This window comes from Lactuca serriola, chromosome 4 (assembly GCF_051521515.1).
Source record: "Lactuca serriola cultivar US96UC23 chromosome 4, Lser_US96UC23_V15, whole genome shotgun sequence".
In the NCBI taxonomy this organism is placed as follows: domain Eukaryota; kingdom Viridiplantae; phylum Streptophyta; class Magnoliopsida; order Asterales; family Asteraceae; genus Lactuca; species Lactuca serriola.
Genome location: NC_136411.1, coordinates 154,282,107 through 154,300,914, shown reverse-complemented (window position 1 = coordinate 154,300,914; position 18,808 = coordinate 154,282,107). Strand labels below are relative to the sequence as shown.

Here is an 18,808-nt window from a genome sequence, read left to right as displayed (position 1 = left end):
CTCATGTTGCCTTCATGTTTAGACCAACATAACTTTGAATTTATTTATCTAATTACTACATTTAGTTTTTTACCATTTGAACGCGTAGCAACCTGAAAAATCATTTGTTGATTTTTATATTTTTTAACCAAAACTGCAAAACATATTCTAGAACGACAATCTCCATCCACGCCTTTATGGAAGCATCTAGTTCTTGGCTAACTATGGATCCAAGTGGTCACAAGGCTTCAGTTTCTCATAAATCAATTCCAATTTAACAAAACCAAAATATAAAACATCAATCACAATGATTATATAGTATTATTTAATAAACACAAAACACTGAAATTAAGAAAAATTTTAAGCTGCTTATAGCTTTGTTAAAACCAAAAGTTAAGCTGCTTAAGCTATAAGTTTATTTCATGGTTATATCATATTCGTCTACATATCTTAGAAACAAAGTGGCAAATCAATCTAAACTCTAAAACCATAGGATAGATATGAAAAGGATTAAACATGAGAGGATTGTTATCGATCCTATTTGGTTATGCGAACTAGCGGAGTAACCAGAACAGTAATCAAACCCATACCAAGTATCAGCGGGAACCCAAATATTATAGTAGAAGGAAACTGCCCTCGTATTATACCCGTATACGTCTACGCTCTCAGGCTTCCACCCATCGTATCCACTTCTGTACAAATACAAATAACATATCTGATACGTACATGGACCGTATATTTCAAACGTATCGCTTGAGCACTGCTCGAATGTCTTCGTCGACGGATCATCTATCCTCGGCGCGTACACCTAACATTCATTAATCGTTAATCGTTAATCGTCATCACTCTATTCTAATTTGTTTCCAGATTTGAAATCTGAACTCTGTTTATGTATAAATTTACAGGAATCGAACCTGATTGCCGTAAGCATCGCCGAAGGAGATACTGATTTCATCTCGAGTGTATTTAACGGAAGAACAGCTTGTCGAGATATCCACAGTGAAGGAACAGGTTTGTGCATTCTATGAAAATCAACAGATGTTAGTGAGATCCTTACTTTGAATTTACGCGAAATACGAACAGATAATGGAGGTCGTACCTGTTGATTAGTAGAGTTGACGTTGAAGTTAGGGTTAGGTTGCGGATTTTGGATGATAGATCTTGTTTGTGATGATGATTTGGAGATAAACGCAAATAGTACAACAACCAAACACACGGATTTCATCATCTTTGGCCTCATCCCTCAACTAACAAGAGTTGGTGCATTTATACAGAAACCAATATCAATCTACCAACACCGATGGTCAATAACGTTATCTGTCCCCAAACTTTAGGTATTTAAAAGAAAGCCACTATTCTTGAAATTCACGGCAAATACAGATCTCTAGGCTTAATAGTTTATTAGATAAAAATTAAAATCGCCTGCCAATGAGCCTTTAGAGTCAATGGTACATTGCATTCCTCTAATAAAAGGTGCGTAATTGCTTCCTTGGTGTTCAGAGATATCTTAAGTAAAATAATGTTGTTGCATTTAGTGTTAATGTGTTATTGGACATTTATTGTATCGGAATAAACACAAGTGTTTGATGAAGATTATTGTTATGATCTAATCTAAGTTAGACAAACACCAAATATCTTCTAGTTTTGTGGTATCAAGTGTTCTTTTTCCTTCTTGAGGTCCAGAGTTTAAGTTTCGTTTAAGACATATGTGAATTTAGAAGTAGTTTAAAAATAAATTAGATTTGTTGTTAAAAAAAAAATATAATATATTTGTATATAAGACGAGTTTGATCCCGAACATGACATGTAACATTCATGATTTTTCACCCAAAAATTTTCTTTAATTTTAACCATTTATTATCAGAAAAATGTTAGCGAAAGTTTTATAAAAACATCATAGTAGTTAATTAAAAAATCTTTCAAAAACAACCCATCAAAATTCATAGTTGTAAAATCCAATCAAAACAAACACCAAACCAAGTATAAATGAAACATCACAATGAATCTCAAATCGGTATCATCACTATTATTCAAAGGACTATAACTACACGTAAGAACCCAACCTCACCAGGCCATCAATAATCATGCTACCTGTACCAATGCAAAACCACAACAACATGCAAGAAACAAGTGTCAACATCAGCGCATTTAGTCAATCTCAAGCACATAAACTTGTAAACAAAGCATACACATACATAATGTCAAGTCATGTAATCACATCAATCCATGCATCATTCTTCAATAAATATTAACATATACGTATATACATCAATCCGAACATTCTTTCATCGCAGTAATTATTTATTTATTTGCTTCACTATAATTACTTTTAATGTTCCTCTCTAACTAGGGTCTATTTCATCACTAACAATCCCCAAATAAAGACCTCGTTCACTACTAACGTGACATGGCGACCCAGTGCATCAAATAGGGTGTGACTCTCACTCGTAACACTATCCATCGTTCTTTGCCTTCGCTACTCCGACCATGCACGTACAAGATAATGCATTTTCGTTCGAGGGTGGTTCAAGGGTACATCAAAATGCTTTCCCCCACCCAAACATGATGTTTGGTCTGACGTCTCCGAGTATCCAACATCACTCTAGTTCCCGTACATCAAGTGCACCAGAACCATGCCTCAAAATGGTCAACTAGAAAACCATTCAGCGTCGACTAGGATTAAGCTCTTTTTCCTCCATCGATATCCTTCCACCGTGATATCCCGTAACGACACATACCTAAGTTAGGTTTCCCGCGATTTCCCCTTTTATTTAAGTAATTAGATAATTAATTAATTTTCTCTCACATGGGTAAAACACTCTCCTCGCCAGTATCATTATGTAATCATGCAAGTGAATTAATATCGTTAATCCATGGCATACTACATCAACGAAACACACATCCAAGGCATATCAACACAAGTATACATAACAATATGTCATGACATATAATGAAATATGCATCATTCCACCCAAAAAGTTCTCGCGCCAGCCCAAAACCGAAAAACGACATTTTGAGCCCCTAAACAGTCCAGAATGGCCGAAATAACATCGTCGGTGATCACAAAGTGATTTATAGTTTTAGCATATACATACAATGTGTGAATTTCGTCTAATTCGGAGACTGCATCATTACACCCGAAAAGTACGCGTGCCAACCCAAAACCGAAAAACGACATTTTGAGCCCTTAAACAGTCACGAATGGCCGAAATAACATCGTCTGTGATCATGAGGTGATTTATAGTTTTAACATATACATACAATGTGCGAATTTCGTCAATTTCGGAGACTGCATCATTCCACCTGAAAAGTTTGCGCGTCAGCCCAAAACTGAAAAACGACATTTTGAGCCCCTAAACAGTCCCAAATGGTCGAAATAACATCGTCAGAGAACATGAGGTGATTTATAGTTTTAGCACATACATAACATGTGCGAATTTCTTCCAATTCGGAGACTGCATCATTCCACCCGAAAAGTATGCGCGCCAACCCAAAACAGAAAAACGACATTTTGAGGCCCTAAACAGTCCCGAATGGCCGAAATAACATCGCCAGTGATCACATAGTGATTTAAAGTTTTAGCATATACATATAATGTGCGAATTTCGTCCAATTCGAAGACTACATCATTCCATCGGAAAAGTTCGTGCGCCAGCCCGAAACCGAAAAACAACATTTTGAGCCCCTAAACAGTCTCGAATGGCCGAAATAACAACATCGGTGATCACAAAGGAATTTATAGTTTTAGCATATACATACAATCTCGAATTTCGTCCAATTCGGAGACTGCATCATTCCACCCGAAAAGTTCGCGCGCTAGCCGAAAACCGACAAACGACATTTTGATCCCCTAAACAATCCAAAATGGATGAAATAACATCATTGGTGATCATGAAGTAATTTATAGTTTTATCATATACATATAATGTGCGAATTTTGTCAAATTCGGAGACTACATCATTCTTGTAACATCCCAAGTCAGAATCAAGAGTTCAAGGGGTAAAGTGTAAGTTTGGAAAAGAAGGACTCGACGAGTAGGATCTTCAACTCGCCGAGTCGAAGCGTGTTCCGGGAACATGTTAAGTGACCCAACTCGCCGAGTCGGCGGCTAGACTCGACGAGTCGGTGCTGGAATGAGAAACCCTAATTTCTAGGGTTTGCACCCTATTTAAAGAACCTTAAGCCTTCACCCCAGCCTCTTTAGCACCCCTTGACGTTCAGGAGCTTTCTCCTATCGATTTCAACCCTAAATTGTGAGAGAGAAGGAATTTTGTGTTCTTTGGGGCTTAGAGAAGAAGGATACTTGAAGTATAAGTTGGTGGGATCATAGAGGAACGAAGTAGATCTGTTTTCCCTGCTTTTTGGCATCAAATTTAAGGTAACAAGCTGTTACCTTGACCTTGTTTCAAATAGATTGCTCATGGATGAAGTTTTAGGGCCAAATTGTCATATTAAGAGTCCTTTTCGTGTATTGGATCCATATATGAGGTTGCTACTTCGGATCTAAACTTGTCTTGATTGTAGAATCTGGAAAGTGATAGCTTTGGGGCTTGATTGAGAGGGTCCTTGCCTTAAACCTTCATTTTTTAGCTTATTAGAGCTTGTTGAGCCTTGCATGCACGTAAAGTTGGAAACTTTACGTGTGAATCTGGCCCTAGGAGTCCAGATCTATGTATTGGAAGCAATGAAATGGCCTGTAATCGTTAGAATGAAGATGTCACGTTTGGACTCGGCGAGTTGGTAGAACAACTCGACGAGTCTGTTGAAGATTGCCTTGGACTCGGCGAGTCTGTTCTTGGACTTGACGAGTCTGGTCGTGGAAACCTAGCCTTTTCTGGTTAAGCCGTGTCTCGGTGAGTTGAAATACAATACAATACAATAAAGATATAACAAAATATATGAATTATGATATAGAGGATACCTTTTGCATGTGGCATCTTAAATATTTTCCCCTTACTCCCTACAACAAGCAATAGGCATCCATGACCAATAGCAACCCTAACTCCAACCGTATGTATCTACAAATAAATATTTTCCCCCTGCTCCTGGAAAAAAAGGTTGCAAATGAATTGTTCCACCTTTAATGAATATGCATATATTTGTTCATTTTTCCATCCCTTGGTTATCTAATATCTTTAAATTTAGAATTTTAAAGATTAAAAGCGAGTCTATCTCCCTCCCTTTTGGGTGGAACTAAACAAAATTGAATTTTTGTCCCATTAAGCCAATCCCAGTCCATAGTTGTCAATTCACTTAGGTAATTCAAACATGAATGATTAAAAGTGGGAACATATGAAAGATGACTAAAAATGGAAGTATATAAGAAGGTACCTGCATCATCATTCAGATCTTCATGTTGATTTGCTCGACCTTGTTGGCTAGTGACAACAACAACGGTCTCAGATGCCATAATTACACCCTACATCAGCTTGACCATAGAAAGTGATTAAGACACTACTCATTTATTGAAAGGGAAGTTCCTTTACTTCAATCTGTTCCCAAATTAGGTAAAATCATTGTTATATAAATTGCCATTATGCTTATTAAGCAAGAAAATAAATATATATTATTATATTACCTCTTTGAATCGAGTCAAACAATATTCAATCATCTGTATATTTTCTTGGTACTTTTATTTGACCATGAGAACACGAAAATATAATATAAAGGTTACAATTATGAAAAAAATAAATAAATAAAGCATCAAAGTAGCTTACCAGGCTGATGCCAAAAATAAATTAATCAATTAACAGTGCTAATGTTGAACTTATTAAATTAGTTCTAAAGAAGTAAACACAAACTTTTATGTTAGGGTTTTGCTCTTTAAGACATTTCCTTGCACTTGTTATGGTACCTCCAATGCCAATTTCAGAAACAAAAGCATCACTTTTACCATTTGAACCTTTCCAAATGTTGGGTCAAGTTGTTTCATAATGGATCTAGAACATACAATAAGTAATTAGATTTTTAAAATAGATAGAAAAACAAAAATAGTTAAAGAAAGCTACCTTTGGATTTGCAGGATTCTCAAACTATTGAAGAATGTATGCATTTGGTTTTTTAGCCAATATATCCTCAGCCTTCTGCATAACACCTTTCATTCCTTTAGTAGGATCTGTAAGAAACAACTCAACACCAACAACACAAAGAATAATTCGTTTTTGCATGCTTATGGATGAAGGCATGGTGATGATGAACCTGTAACCTTTTGCTGCAGCCATGAAAGCTAGTCCAATGCCAGTCTTACCACTTGTTGGTTCAATAAGAATACTTTTTAGAAAGAAAACAAAAACTATGTGTCAGATATATGGAAAATTTTGAAAATACACAATGATCTTCAAGGACATATCAACTATGTTAGCAAACCTGTCCAGGGGATATGAGCCCTTTGCCTCTGCATCTGAGATCATGTTGTAACCAATCTTGTGCTCCACAAGTAAACACAACATAACAAAATCAGATCCACAAACGTATAATCATAATCATAAATACAATCATAAAACATATCACCCATCAGATTCAATAACTTAGTTGATAACTGTTGTAGTGTTGATTAATTTAAACCTTGTAAGACATAGTATGTATAACCAGGCTAATTCAAAAAGTAATCAACTACTAGAAACATGTACATTTGAAAATGAAAGTTTTCTAATCTAATGAAATAAGTACCCGTCTTTAACACTAGAGCATGGTTCCATCATTTTCAGTTTTGGCTGCAATACGTCCAACACAACCTTCCACAACATTGTTGAGATAAACGAATGGTGTGTTTCCGATCAACTGCAGGTATAAACAAAGATTTGTTTTTAATACCTTGGGAAAAATAGCCGACATACGATCCAAAAACTTACTTTTGTAACATCCATAAACTGCAGTTCCTCCAAAAATAGTTTCGTTCATTGCCTTCATCTACTGTTGACGTTTTCTGATATGAAACCTCGTTCACTACCTTCATCTACGGATGCGTAATATATATATATATATATATATATATATATATATATATATATATATATATTTCTTAAGTCTCCAATGGTAAGAGAAATCTCACCACCTTGACCGTACACAAATTTGTATTCCTTAATTCAATCAAGGATTAAGCGAAATATGTACACATATGCGAAAAATACATACATATATGTGTATTCCTAAACTCGATAAAGGATTAAGCAACATTGAGACACCTTAAACGTAAAAGTGAAACTTACTGATGGCGGCAATAATCGGTGGTAGTGGTGGTGGTGATGGTGGTGGTGTTGGCGTCGGTGGCTATGGCGATGACAGGGAGCGTACATATTGGACAATTTTAATTTAGGGCTACTATTGGAGGGTAATAAGAAGTTAGTCTTAAAAATAAATAAACACATATGAAAAATAAACGTGTTATTTTTATTTTGTGCCGTATCTAGTACGTGTGTTTTAGTGACCGTATTCTATTACCTTGTATTGTATTTCAATTTTTCTAGTAGTGAGAACGCGGATGGTGGCGGTGATTTTTTATGGTGATGGAGAGTGGTTGATAACCTCCCGCTGCCGGTTTTTTGTGGTTTTCCGGTGAAGAAAAAGGCACCGGGATGTGGAGGGATGATGGAGGAGTCCTTCAAGTTACCTCAGTAGATTGTGAAGTTTTGAAGGTGGAATAAGGGTGGTGCAGTGTGGTGGCAGCAAGGTGGTTGCATCTCTTCCTTCCTTTTTCTAGGCAGAAACCGATGAGAGGGAGAGAAGGGATATGTGAGGTGGTGTTTGGGTGATGTTTTTGATCAAAAGAGTAAGGTATAAGGGTGGTTTTGGGTGGTGGGTTATGGTGGTTTCTTGGTGGTGATACTACAACCGTGAGAGATATATAGAGGGAATGAGGCTGAGAAGATTGTGACTTGTAAAGAAGGTTGGATCTTGTTTTATAGTCAAGCCATGCATATACAAGTCTTCATCCCCATACCTTCATATTGAAAAAGAGTATTGAGTGTTGTTCACGTGGAAGAGAAGCAAAAGAATGGCAGGACTTTTTTTTTTTTTTTTTGCCTTTAAGACCATATCTAAGTCATTCCCATTTTTTCCTAAAAAAATGGAGTAAAAATGGGGTAAATAGTATTTAATCTCCAACCATACTCTACTTTTTACCCCATTTTAACCCCAAAAAGTATATTCCAAGTATATTCAATTCTTACAACTTATGTGGGTTGTCAAACACACCCCTTTAACTAATTTGGTTTTAACAAAAATATAATCTATATTTTTTTTCATTACAATAACATTAAATAAATAAAATTATATTTATAACATATTTATAAGCTTTTGTAAAATACCTTATTGATTTTTAAAATTTCAATATGTATTTAACTTTTTATAAGAATTTGATGAACAAAACACAAACTTTATATTTATAATTAGTTAATATAATTTAATATATAAAAAAATATTATAAGTATTAAATATTACATTTAAATTATAATTAATAGATAAAAATAAATTAAAAATGTATAAATATATAAACAGAGAGACTAAAACTGAGAACACAAAGTTCATCCATATTTTAGGAGAAATGAACAGTATAACACCATATTTGGTGTAATACTATTCATATCCTCCAAATATGAGGGAACAAATGAGGGTGGGTTGGAGAAGAATGAGGATAAAAATGGGGGAAAAATGGAAATGAGAGTGGGTTGGAGATGCTCTAATAAACCTAGTGGTCCCACAAAGTAGTCTAATTCCTTAACTTGTCCAAAACATTTATAAATTGATGAATCAAGATCCCGACATCGGATTACGTTTTCAACTAGTACACAAAACATAACATAAAACTCAATAAGTCAGATTATCATGAGATTCGCAGTGAATTGATCGGTTATAACTTTAGCCCTAAAATTCGGGATGTCATAACAAAAATGTAACTATAGTGTCATTTATTTGGTAACGTGTTAGATTAATAGTAACTAGGTGGGGAACCCCGCGTTGCGGGGTTCGGATGCGACAGGTCTTTCAGTAAAATTGAAATATGAACAAAATAACTTTACATTTTAAGAATGACTTTTAAAAAAAATTAAATTCTTATTTTTTACATATTCATTTTCACTATAGGATGTAAAAAGTGTTTTTTTATATATATTTGTTTTAAAAAACAAAAATTGCACCTTAAGACGAATTTGAACACAAAATGACCGGGAAATCGGAACTATTCCCAACACGTATCCGCACAAAATATGGGTACCGACATAAAATGACCTAAAAACGGATTTGAACACAAACACATAAACAGAGGACTATTCTTGCCAAAAGTCAGATAAGTTACTATTCCTAAAAAGTCATCCTTTAATATATATATATATATATATATATATATATATATATATATATATATATATATATATATATATATATATATATATATATATATATATGGTTATTTGGTTGATATTGCAACAAAGTTATAAATAGAGTAACATAATTGAGAAACAATATCTAAATCTTAATTTTGATAAACATAATAACTTTATTACAATTTTAAAAAATAGTTACAGGTAGAAAATATATAATTGATCATTTGGTTGATATTGCAATAAAGTTATAAATATAATAACATAATTATAGAAAAAAAAACTCGTCAAATTCAAAATTTTGTTATAATATAATGACTTTTTTGCAATTTGTCATAATTATCATTTATGTTATTTTAATTTATTAACCGTTGGTTATAACCTAATTACAAATATAAAAACTTTCTCATGTGTTTTACCTAGTTGCAATGGTAACAAGTCCAAATATATTTTACCAAAAAAAATAAAGATTACTAAAGTATTCCTCCAAATAATTCCATTCAACAAGAATAAAACAATTATGTTCAAAACCATTTGGAGAGCAAAAAAAACTTAAGTATTAAAATAATACGTAATTATTGTGCTTTCTTTCATTTCATTTTCTTTATTTGATCGAGCCATACATGTCACAACTATTTAAACATCCGCACAGTTCGTGTTACACAGGACTACATTAAGCAACAAAAACACCAAACAAGCAATTTTATATTTTTATTTTGCTGAGTTATGTTATAGTTGCCTACATTAGAACCTGTGAAAAACTCAAATGATACATATGGAATTATGAATGTAAGATTTGTATATAACAATTTTTTTTGTCATACATAATAATTTATGTATTATTAAATTGTACAGTATAACATTTTAAAACACCAATATTTATATATAGAAAAAAATTATTATACAAATCATTTCCTAAATAGAAATAGAAAGAGAACATTATCATTAATCCTATTTGCTTGCAGAAAGGTAGGGAGAGCAGTAGTTGAACCCGTACCAGATGTTTGCTGGGATCCAAACATTATAGTAGAAGGAAACCGCCCTCGTATTATACCCGTATACGTCTACTCTCTCAGGCTTCCACCCATCGTATCCGCTTCTGTATAAATACAAATAACATATCTGATACGTACATGGACCATATATCTCAAACGTATCGCCGGAGCACCGCTCGAATGTCCTCGTCGACGGATCATCTATCCTCGGTGCGTAAACCTAATCATCATTTCTCATCAACATTGTATTCTAATTTGTTTCGAAGTTTGAAGTCCGGACTATGTTTACAGAAATCGAACCTGATTGCCGTAAGCATCGCCGAAGGAGATACTGATTTGATCTCGAGTGTATCGAACGGAAGAACAGCTCGTCGTGATCTCCACGGTGAATGAACAGGTGCGTGCATTCTAGGAAAATCAAAAGATGTTAGTGAAAATTCTGTTTTGAATTTACTTAAACCAGATACTGGATCCCGTACCTGATGATTAGTTGAGTTGATCTTGAAGTTAGGGTTAGGTTGCGGTTTTTGGATGATTGATCTTGCTTGTGATGTTATGGAAATGGCAAATAGCACTACCAAACACACAGCTTTCATCATTTCTGGCCTCAACTAACATGAGTCGGTGCATTTATACAATTGTAAAGAGAGACTTACATCAATCTACCAACACCGATGTACCAATACATCAACAATTCTCGTTTTTTCTCGAGCTTTTTGGTAGTACTGTTCAAATTACCTTCATTGTCCCCAACACTTTAGGTATTTACAAGAAAACCAGTATTCTTGAAATTTACACTTATTCGTTCCAATACAGAGCTGCAGGCTTAATGGTTCCTTAAGAAAAACTAAAATTACTTACCAAGAGACTTTAGCGTCACTGCATCAATGGTATCATGTCATAAATCAGGTTCTAGAGGCCATGGATTCAATTTCAATTGGGTGTAGAAGGAAAGAAGAATATGTGATTTTGCCACTGAAATTGGGAATCTTGTGTAAGAACAATTTTAATGGATGACTCGCATTTGCTTATTTCTATAGATATTACAGTTCACAAAGGATCCTTAGTGTAATTCAAACACCACCAGTTTCAAGCTGACTAAGAGTACAACTGAACACTGACTCTCTCTGAAGATTTTACCAAATATAACATATGATAGGAATATTTAACATTACATTGTACATAATGGATAGAAAAAACTCAATAGCGATTCCTCCCAATGACCCATATAGGCAAGATTTACCACTAAATCCATTGAAATGTCAGTGCTAGAGACATTCATGATTCAATATTAAATATAAGTATATAGTAATTTCTGCATTTCATGTTGTCAATATGCAGAACACGTGACATTTATTCCACTTGGAATACTCCAAACAAGGGCATCATCTGCGCACCAGTTGTTCTAGAATCTCTTTACACTCTCCCAAAAGTAAACCGAGTGAATTTGCAATGAAAAACAGTTGTTGATTATCTCCCTGCATAAATGACAAATTAAACTCTCTACCAGTTTTCTTCCTGTGTTTCTTGATGATCTTCAAGAATCCTGTTTTTATGTTTACAGTTAGTCAATCCATGGAAACCTATAATATAATTATGACACTTTCTCTGAGTTTTCTGCAAGGATGAGAATGTATACCATCACAATTTAGGACATTGTAGTGAAGTAGCAAAACCAGTTTATTGTGGAATTGCAGGAGATCACTTGTCATTTGTGCTGTATCTTCACTGCTATATTCATCAGTTATCATGTCTTTCAACACCTATATGTTTATTTCCAATATAACAACACAAAAAAAATGAATTTCCTTACCATAAAACCTATAAAATAATTGAGTGGATAACTGGTATAAGCCTTAACTACCTGGAATCTGATTATGTATTCTTCTTCAGTCCTCACAAAAAAATCATTCATCCTTTCAAGTTCATTCTTGAGTAATTGTTGAAAACCCTCATGGCGTCTTTCTGGGTCCATTAAATTCAACTGCTTTTTCAAGTCTTTGTAAGACATACACTCACTTTCCCATTCAGGCATGATAATCGATATCTTAACGCGAAATCTTTTTCCAAATTTCATCTTTTTAATTTTTTTTTTCTCAAGAAGGTATTGCACCAAAGTTTGAAGTTGTCTTCTTTTAAAGACCAAACATTGTTAAGCATATTCTATGGATCAAGGAATCATTCCGTGTCGATATTTCTTCCTACTAAGAATTGAAAGTCAATATATTCGAAGTATATTCTTATAGTTTTTGTCATTTGGGATTAATATTATTTCCTCTTTTTTTGCATTAGATAACACTAATCATATGGTTGACAAAAGTATTCGTCCTATAAGATGTATAGACGAATGATATTGATCGATGATTTCTAAGATAGGTTCATTAAAGTAATCATCTTCTTTCTTCCACTTGTGTATTATTTTATACATCAGATGTATATTGCATGTTATAGAAAATTGCTAGGCTTAATTTTGTTGCATTCTGAGGTCATCAAGATTTGTTAGTTGTTGCTTTTAGCCTTGTCTCTAACATGCTTTTCCAAGAAATGCATTGTTTTTGTCTTGTAGCCTTGTAGGTGCAATTAGATAAAATTAGAGTGACTTTCAGCTTGGTTTCTATGTCTACTTCTCCATATTTGCACTTTTATTATATAAAATAAGGTATGTCGAAAAAGGAACGTTATTCTTTTCGCTTTTGGTCCCTATCTGCAGGTTTCATTTCGATTTTGATCCTGCGTCATCAGCTTTATCTGTCCAGCTGTTAACTGTTAAGGGAGTGTGTTTGGGATTTGCTTATTTAATACAACTTATGTTCTTTTTTTCTTTGTAAAAGTGCTTATTAGCTTATGTGTATAATTATGTAGTTTAGAGCAAAAAATGTTTGAATCAACTTATGCCATATCAAAACACAAACTTTGCCATATCAAAACACAGTAAAGTGATAGGTTGTATTTTAGTGTTTTGCAAATTCTGCTTATACCTATAAACTGACCAAAAGGATATGGGTAAAATGGTAAATTGGTATGTGTATTGATGGTCGTGCAAAAAGAAAATGAGGCTACGATCCATATGGATTTCTTTGGGTTAAAGCAATGGTAAAAGAGAAAATTTGTTTCCTAAGTATAATGAATCCTTTTTAAATAAGTTATGCAAATTTTCAAATAATTTAGAAGGAAACAACTTACCAAAAACTACTTTATAAGTTGATAAACACTTTTTATTTTATTTCACCCAAACACTTAAAATAACTTATTAGTGGTATCAAACCGCACTAAGCTCCCAAAATTTGTTTCGACCTCAATCTCCCTTCTCAAGAAAACCTAAAATTATTTTCAAACAAAATCCTAAAAATCAAATCTAAAACTATTACAAAATCGAAATCAAATTCCAGCTTTAATCTTCATCCCTTAAATAGACGCAATAACAATTTTCAGCTGAAAGATATGGCATCTCAAAGAACATGTCAACAACAAACAAACGCCAAATTCATAGACTTCAGGCTCATGACCTGGCAAAGCACAAATGGGATTTCAGTAGTTCTTGCAGTGTTCCACTTTGATAGCATAAGTACCAATATACATGAACTGGCTCAAATCCTTGGGTGAAAATGACATGTGCGCTATAATGCCCCAAGTGGCTTTTTCCATGCCCACATGTTTAGTGGTGGTGTATCATGAACATGTGCAATATACTCATTTAACGATAGTTAATAGATTATAATCGCTGAATTTTAGGCTAAAAAACGTACTGAAGGCCAGTAGAAACGAAGATTCTGAATAGAAAGGTCAAGTGAATAGCACATGGGGGACCAATGGAAGAATATAGAGAGTATGCCCGGTTAACATCTGATATCTAGATCTATACAACTACATACTAAAAGGAAAAAGAAAGCTCAAGCTCAGATATATCCCACAATCATGTCTACACCCTGATTTAGTACCTAAATTGACATTCTCTAGGTATATTTCGAGTATTTGTTATGTATGACTTTATATATGCTTTTGGTACACTCTCATTTGTTAGCGACTATTGTAACTAAAGTATTGTGATTAATGATTATAGCTTATAGGAGTATGTTGGATCTAATTAGACACAACTGGACCCATCATAAGTATCATTGTCTTGACCTAAAATTCAAATAAATTCGACACTTAAGGGGCCACTTTCTTAAGAAATTTAACCACCTACTCCTTGTGGCTCATTATTAAATGTTAGCAATTATGTTTTTATCGTAAACCCCCAAAAGAAAATCAAGTGATAAGATTTTCCCTTGCGGATTGGCGTTTTGCTCAACTTGGGTTATCTTTGTTTTCAGAAGGATGCTCTTATTCCTAGAAACACAAATCAAATTATCAAAATTACCTCTTATTTTTCTTCCCATTTAAAGTCACATGTTAATAAGCATGGATTTGTGAGCTACCTAATATCATCGATGCCAATGTAGTTTAGGAAAACTCTGTCAAGAACTTCAAGGTACTACTTGACATATGTTAATCAAAGAGGGAAAGTAATGAAAAAAAAAAGATCTTGTTTGTATGCCACTATAGAGTGGAACGGAGGATTCATGAAATGTTATATTTATTCCTATGGATTTTCATTCTATTCTTTTATGGAACAGAATGATATATTATAACTGTATGATTATTTTTATTTACATAATTTTCAACAACGTTACTCCTTCTATAAATTTTCAAAAAATAAAATCTATTTTGAGATTTTAAATTTCATGGCATTTTTTTAAACAACGTTTTTCAAATTGATAAACTTTTTTCATTATTTGAAATACATATACAATATAACGAATCGTGAAATAAGTTCATATGTAATTTAATTATTGGTGATCCATCTCTAGTTGATTACATTTTTTCCTTAATTTTATTTTCATCAAACATTTCTAAATGATTTATTTCATTCAAACCAACAAACCGAAGATGATAATGAAATTTAACTAGCTTGCCGATTCCATTAGTTTGTTCATTTGGATCCTTGATACCAAACATATATACCAAGAGATTTTACTTCTTAATGCATATCTCCACATATGCACTTTTCAATAGTTCCTGGGGCCCTATATTCCTTAGAATTGGTATTAGAACTTCTAGCAGATCTCAAACCCCAAGAAAGGATTATGTGAGTTAATTAATCCTAATTATTGATAACGACCTCCGTAGTAGCATATGCACTTTTTTCACTAGTTTCCGTGGTCATTATATCCATCCCTACTTTCTTGAAAATAATTTATGATGTCTTTATCAAACACAATTTACATAGTTTTGAGTATCGTTTGAGAGCAAGGACTAGCCTCGTAAGTCGTTTATTCCAACATTGAATCTCCCATTTATCGTTAGATGATGCTACATTTCTTCAAAACAATTAACGGCAACCATAACTAAATTTTTTGTCAATTTCATAGCAATTAAATCATCAATTTATGTGCCTAACCTCTAATTCTAATAAGCCAAAGGTTTTATTGTATTGTCCTGTCCTTATCAAAGTCGATGTCAATTTGTCTCTAGGAATCAAACTTTCTATGGATGAAAGGATTAAGAGCTGAAATTGAGTAGATTACTCTTTTCTTTTCAATTGGCTAAAAATATACTTGGATTTATTTCACTCTTTTTGGCAAACATACGAGAAAATCGACTTGGCTATATATTGCTACAAGTATGACTTGAAGAGGCTGCTTGCTTAGAACATAAAAATTCATAAATAACAGATGAGGGTAAAAGCAACTTGATAAAAATACTTATTAATTTACATGTTTACCCTCTCCTCCTATAGTTTTAATCGGGCAACTGCATATACACACATACACACACATACACATGTATGTACGTGCAAATTCATATAGTGTAAACTATTCGATATATCATTCTTATTGCAAAAACTAGGATTCTGCAAGAGAGAAGATGATGCATGGTACTGATCATGAGTTGACGTCGGAAGTTTCATTATCTTTTTAGTCAGCTCGTGGGGCCCATCAATTTGTATTCAGCAGCTCCTCAATCATTTGCAATGCAATCGCATCCTCTTCATCACCACCACCACCACCAGACGCCATCATCGGCGTATCCACCACCATCGGAATTTCAACTTCAACTTCAGCTTCTCTCTCGACACTATCCTTCATCTTTCCAAGCTCCACAGTCATAACCCAGTTAGATTCCGAATGAATCCCCGCCCGTTTCTGCCATACCCCGATGTGAGAACTTTCCGTGTCAAGCCGGAGACAGGTGAGTGACGGCGACGGAGACTTGCAACATTTCCGTAGCTTTGCACTTAGTATCGCTGAGAGACTAGTAGTAGTGGTTGAAGACGACGGTGGCGAGTTGGTGGTTGCCGGAGTTGCGTCACTGTCTCCACCCCCGGATGTTTGGCCTTTGACAACCGGGAAATTTGTCTTGGCATTACGACCACTCATTAAAACGGCAGCCTCATCATACGCTCTGGCAGCTTCTTCCGCCGTTTCAAACGTCCCTAGCCATACCCTTCTCTTCCTACAAACAAACAAAGTCATTAGATATAGAATGTGTTATCAGTGTGTATGTGTGTGAGAGAGAAGGGAGAATTGTGAAATACAGTAAAGGGTGGCGAATCTCGGAAACCCAAGAACCCCAATGGCGCTGACGGACGCCTCTGAATTTCTTTGTTTGTACCATTTGGTAGAGTGTCAGAAAGAAGTCAGAAGGAATCAATAGATGAGATGAGATTTAAAAGCTGAAAACTCGGGAGAGTGTGAGGTGAAATATATAGCCGACTGAAAAGATTCAATAGGCCAAGTACGGAGGTGGTGTCCAATGTCCATGACACTTGAAGTCAACAATTTGTCTTTTCTTTTCTTGGAGTTGTAGTAGAGTTTGGAGATTTAGCTCCGCCCCTCATCTAAACTGAAAACTAAAAAGTTAAGTTAATAATTTACCTGGAGGACTAGTATATATTATTTGAAAAGCGAAACCCAAAATAAATGTTACAAGTCGATTATTATTATTTATTAAACACACAGAGAAAGTAATTAAAGCAAAGCCAGCTTTCATGACATGATTTTTGAGAATGGTGTGTTTGTCGGTGAGGATTTAGCTCTTCCCTTTTTTATGGTTTAATTTTGTGGTCCTTTGAACATCATGGAGTGGGTCTCTCTCTTTCACCCCCCAATTTTATCTCTCCCTCCATCACAAGGATGCAAAAATGATTCGTGTTAGGTTTACTCTCAACCCACACATATGTTAAAGATTCGTGAAAAGTAAAAACAACATAGAAAATTACGTCGATTAAGCTGATTGTGATTACATTGAACTAGAGAGGTTTGCATTGATAATCATGATAGGGTTTAAAGTGCCAAACGAACCAACCTAGGCGTTGTGATCTTGAACTAATGATGTCACAGTGGTGGTCAGGTTTTAACATCAGGCTCCACAACTTAATAGTTCGATAGGTTTTTTTGATGATGGATTTGAGAGATCGAAATCTATCAATTGAAACTATGTTTGATTCAAAATATCTTTTTGACCCAAATTCAAATATAAGTTCTGATTCATGTTTGACACAAAGATAATATAAAAAATACAAAAAACTTGAAAGACTTTTATTGGATTTGGAATTGAGTTTTTATAAGCTTGGGTTAATATATTATATATTTCAAGCTCGCTATTTTGTACTCAATGTAGTTTAAAAAAAGAAACAACTTATGTGTAGCACTAAACAGCAACCACTCCTTTTTTTTTTTCTCTGTATTTATTAACCACTAAAGGTTCTACTTTAGTAGTTACCACTAACACTTTGGGTTGCTCTTTTAAGGTAAATATCTCAATCTCCATACCTGGCACTAATGCACAAATCCCTTTTTCATGGTGTCCATTGGGAAAAAAGTGAATGTGTGAGTTTCCTTTTAAATCGATTACCAAGTTTGTGCAAATATTAAAAGAAAAATAGTAAAGTATGTTGTACGTAGATCTTAGGCTAGATAAAATTACAAAGGAGATGGTATTAATTGTTCATTTTAGCATATCTAATATCATATCTAATATCCTAATTTGTATTTTGCACTCATAAATAAGTTTCTTATATTACTATAATTTAATATAGGTACTTTTGTACAACTTGTTACATAGGGTTACATCTGTGTCACAAAACTCATGCTCAAGTCTTTTCAGTTATAATTCTTATGAATGGACATAGTCGTTATTTTGAAGAAGAAAGTCTCGTCCAGTAATGTTGAAAGATAACAAAGTTGCCGAAACTCGAAACCATATTGTAAGAAAATAAAAAGTTTTTGGTCTATGACAGGTGGCGGCTACTCAACCACGAAATAGTTTTCTTTATTTTTATTTTTTCTAATTTCTATTATGTATTATATGAGTTATGAATGAGCAATGATGCTATTAAATAGGTACTTCTTTTTAAAAGGAAGTGTCAATTTGGCATATTAATAATATCATTTACACCCACAGTGTTTACCCTTTCAAACAGTTGTATTTTTGTATAAAAGTATAGTAAATGGTTATAATAATATTTTCATAGTT

The 18,808-nt window shown here is 34.0% G+C and overlaps 3 protein-coding genes, 1 long non-coding RNA gene and 1 pseudogene across 5 annotated transcripts; 1 reads left to right on the top strand and 4 right to left on the bottom strand.

The window, feature by feature from the left end:
• Window positions 1-327: 327 nt before the first annotated feature.
• On the bottom strand, window positions 328-1,321 carry LOC145102773 (embryo-specific protein ATS3B-like). Its single transcript, XM_079040243.1, has 3 exons — window positions 1,079-1,321; window positions 894-1,001; window positions 328-787 (listed from the first exon to the last, which is right to left on the bottom strand). Exons 1-3 carry the CDS (start codon window positions 1,217-1,219, stop codon window positions 461-463), a joined length of 576 nt encoding a protein of 191 aa, XP_078896369.1. The 5' UTR covers window positions 1,220-1,321; the 3' UTR covers window positions 328-460.
• Window positions 1,322-5,717: 4,396 nt separating this feature from the next.
• Window positions 5,718-6,845, bottom strand: LOC145098924 (putative inactive cysteine synthase 2; annotated as a pseudogene).
• A 3,313-nt stretch (window positions 6,846-10,158) lies between these two features.
• Window positions 10,159-12,471, bottom strand: LOC145102771 (embryo-specific protein ATS3B-like). 2 transcript variants are annotated; one of them, XM_079040241.1, is made up of 5 exons: window positions 12,156-12,394; window positions 11,931-12,054; window positions 10,771-11,837; window positions 10,592-10,699; window positions 10,159-10,511 (listed from the first exon to the last, which is right to left on the bottom strand). In XM_079040241.1, exons 3-5 carry the CDS (start codon window positions 10,888-10,890, stop codon window positions 10,248-10,250), a joined length of 492 nt encoding a protein of 163 aa, XP_078896367.1. In that variant the 5' UTR covers window positions 10,891-11,837; window positions 11,931-12,054; window positions 12,156-12,394; the 3' UTR covers window positions 10,159-10,247. The 2 variants fall into 2 exon arrangements, with proteins under 2 accessions (XP_078896367.1, XP_078896366.1); XM_079040240.1 differs by lacking the exons at window positions 10,159-10,511; window positions 10,592-10,699 and having other exon boundaries at window positions 10,887-11,837; window positions 12,156-12,471.
• On the top strand, window positions 10,363-13,245 carry LOC145102772 (uncharacterized). The gene is made up of 3 exons (XR_013706273.1): window positions 10,363-10,501; window positions 10,583-10,688; window positions 13,002-13,245. It is a non-coding gene; the product is annotated as an uncharacterized LOC145102772 (long non-coding RNA).
• A 2,627-nt stretch (window positions 13,246-15,872) lies between these two features.
• Window positions 15,873-17,193, bottom strand: LOC145102770 (ethylene-responsive transcription factor WIN1-like). Its single transcript, XM_079040239.1, has 2 exons — window positions 16,869-17,193; window positions 15,873-16,786 (listed from the first exon to the last, which is right to left on the bottom strand). Exons 1-2 carry the CDS (start codon window positions 16,946-16,948, stop codon window positions 16,270-16,272), a joined length of 597 nt encoding a protein of 198 aa, XP_078896365.1. The 5' UTR covers window positions 16,949-17,193; the 3' UTR covers window positions 15,873-16,269.
• Window positions 17,194-18,808: the final 1,615 nt, after the last annotated feature.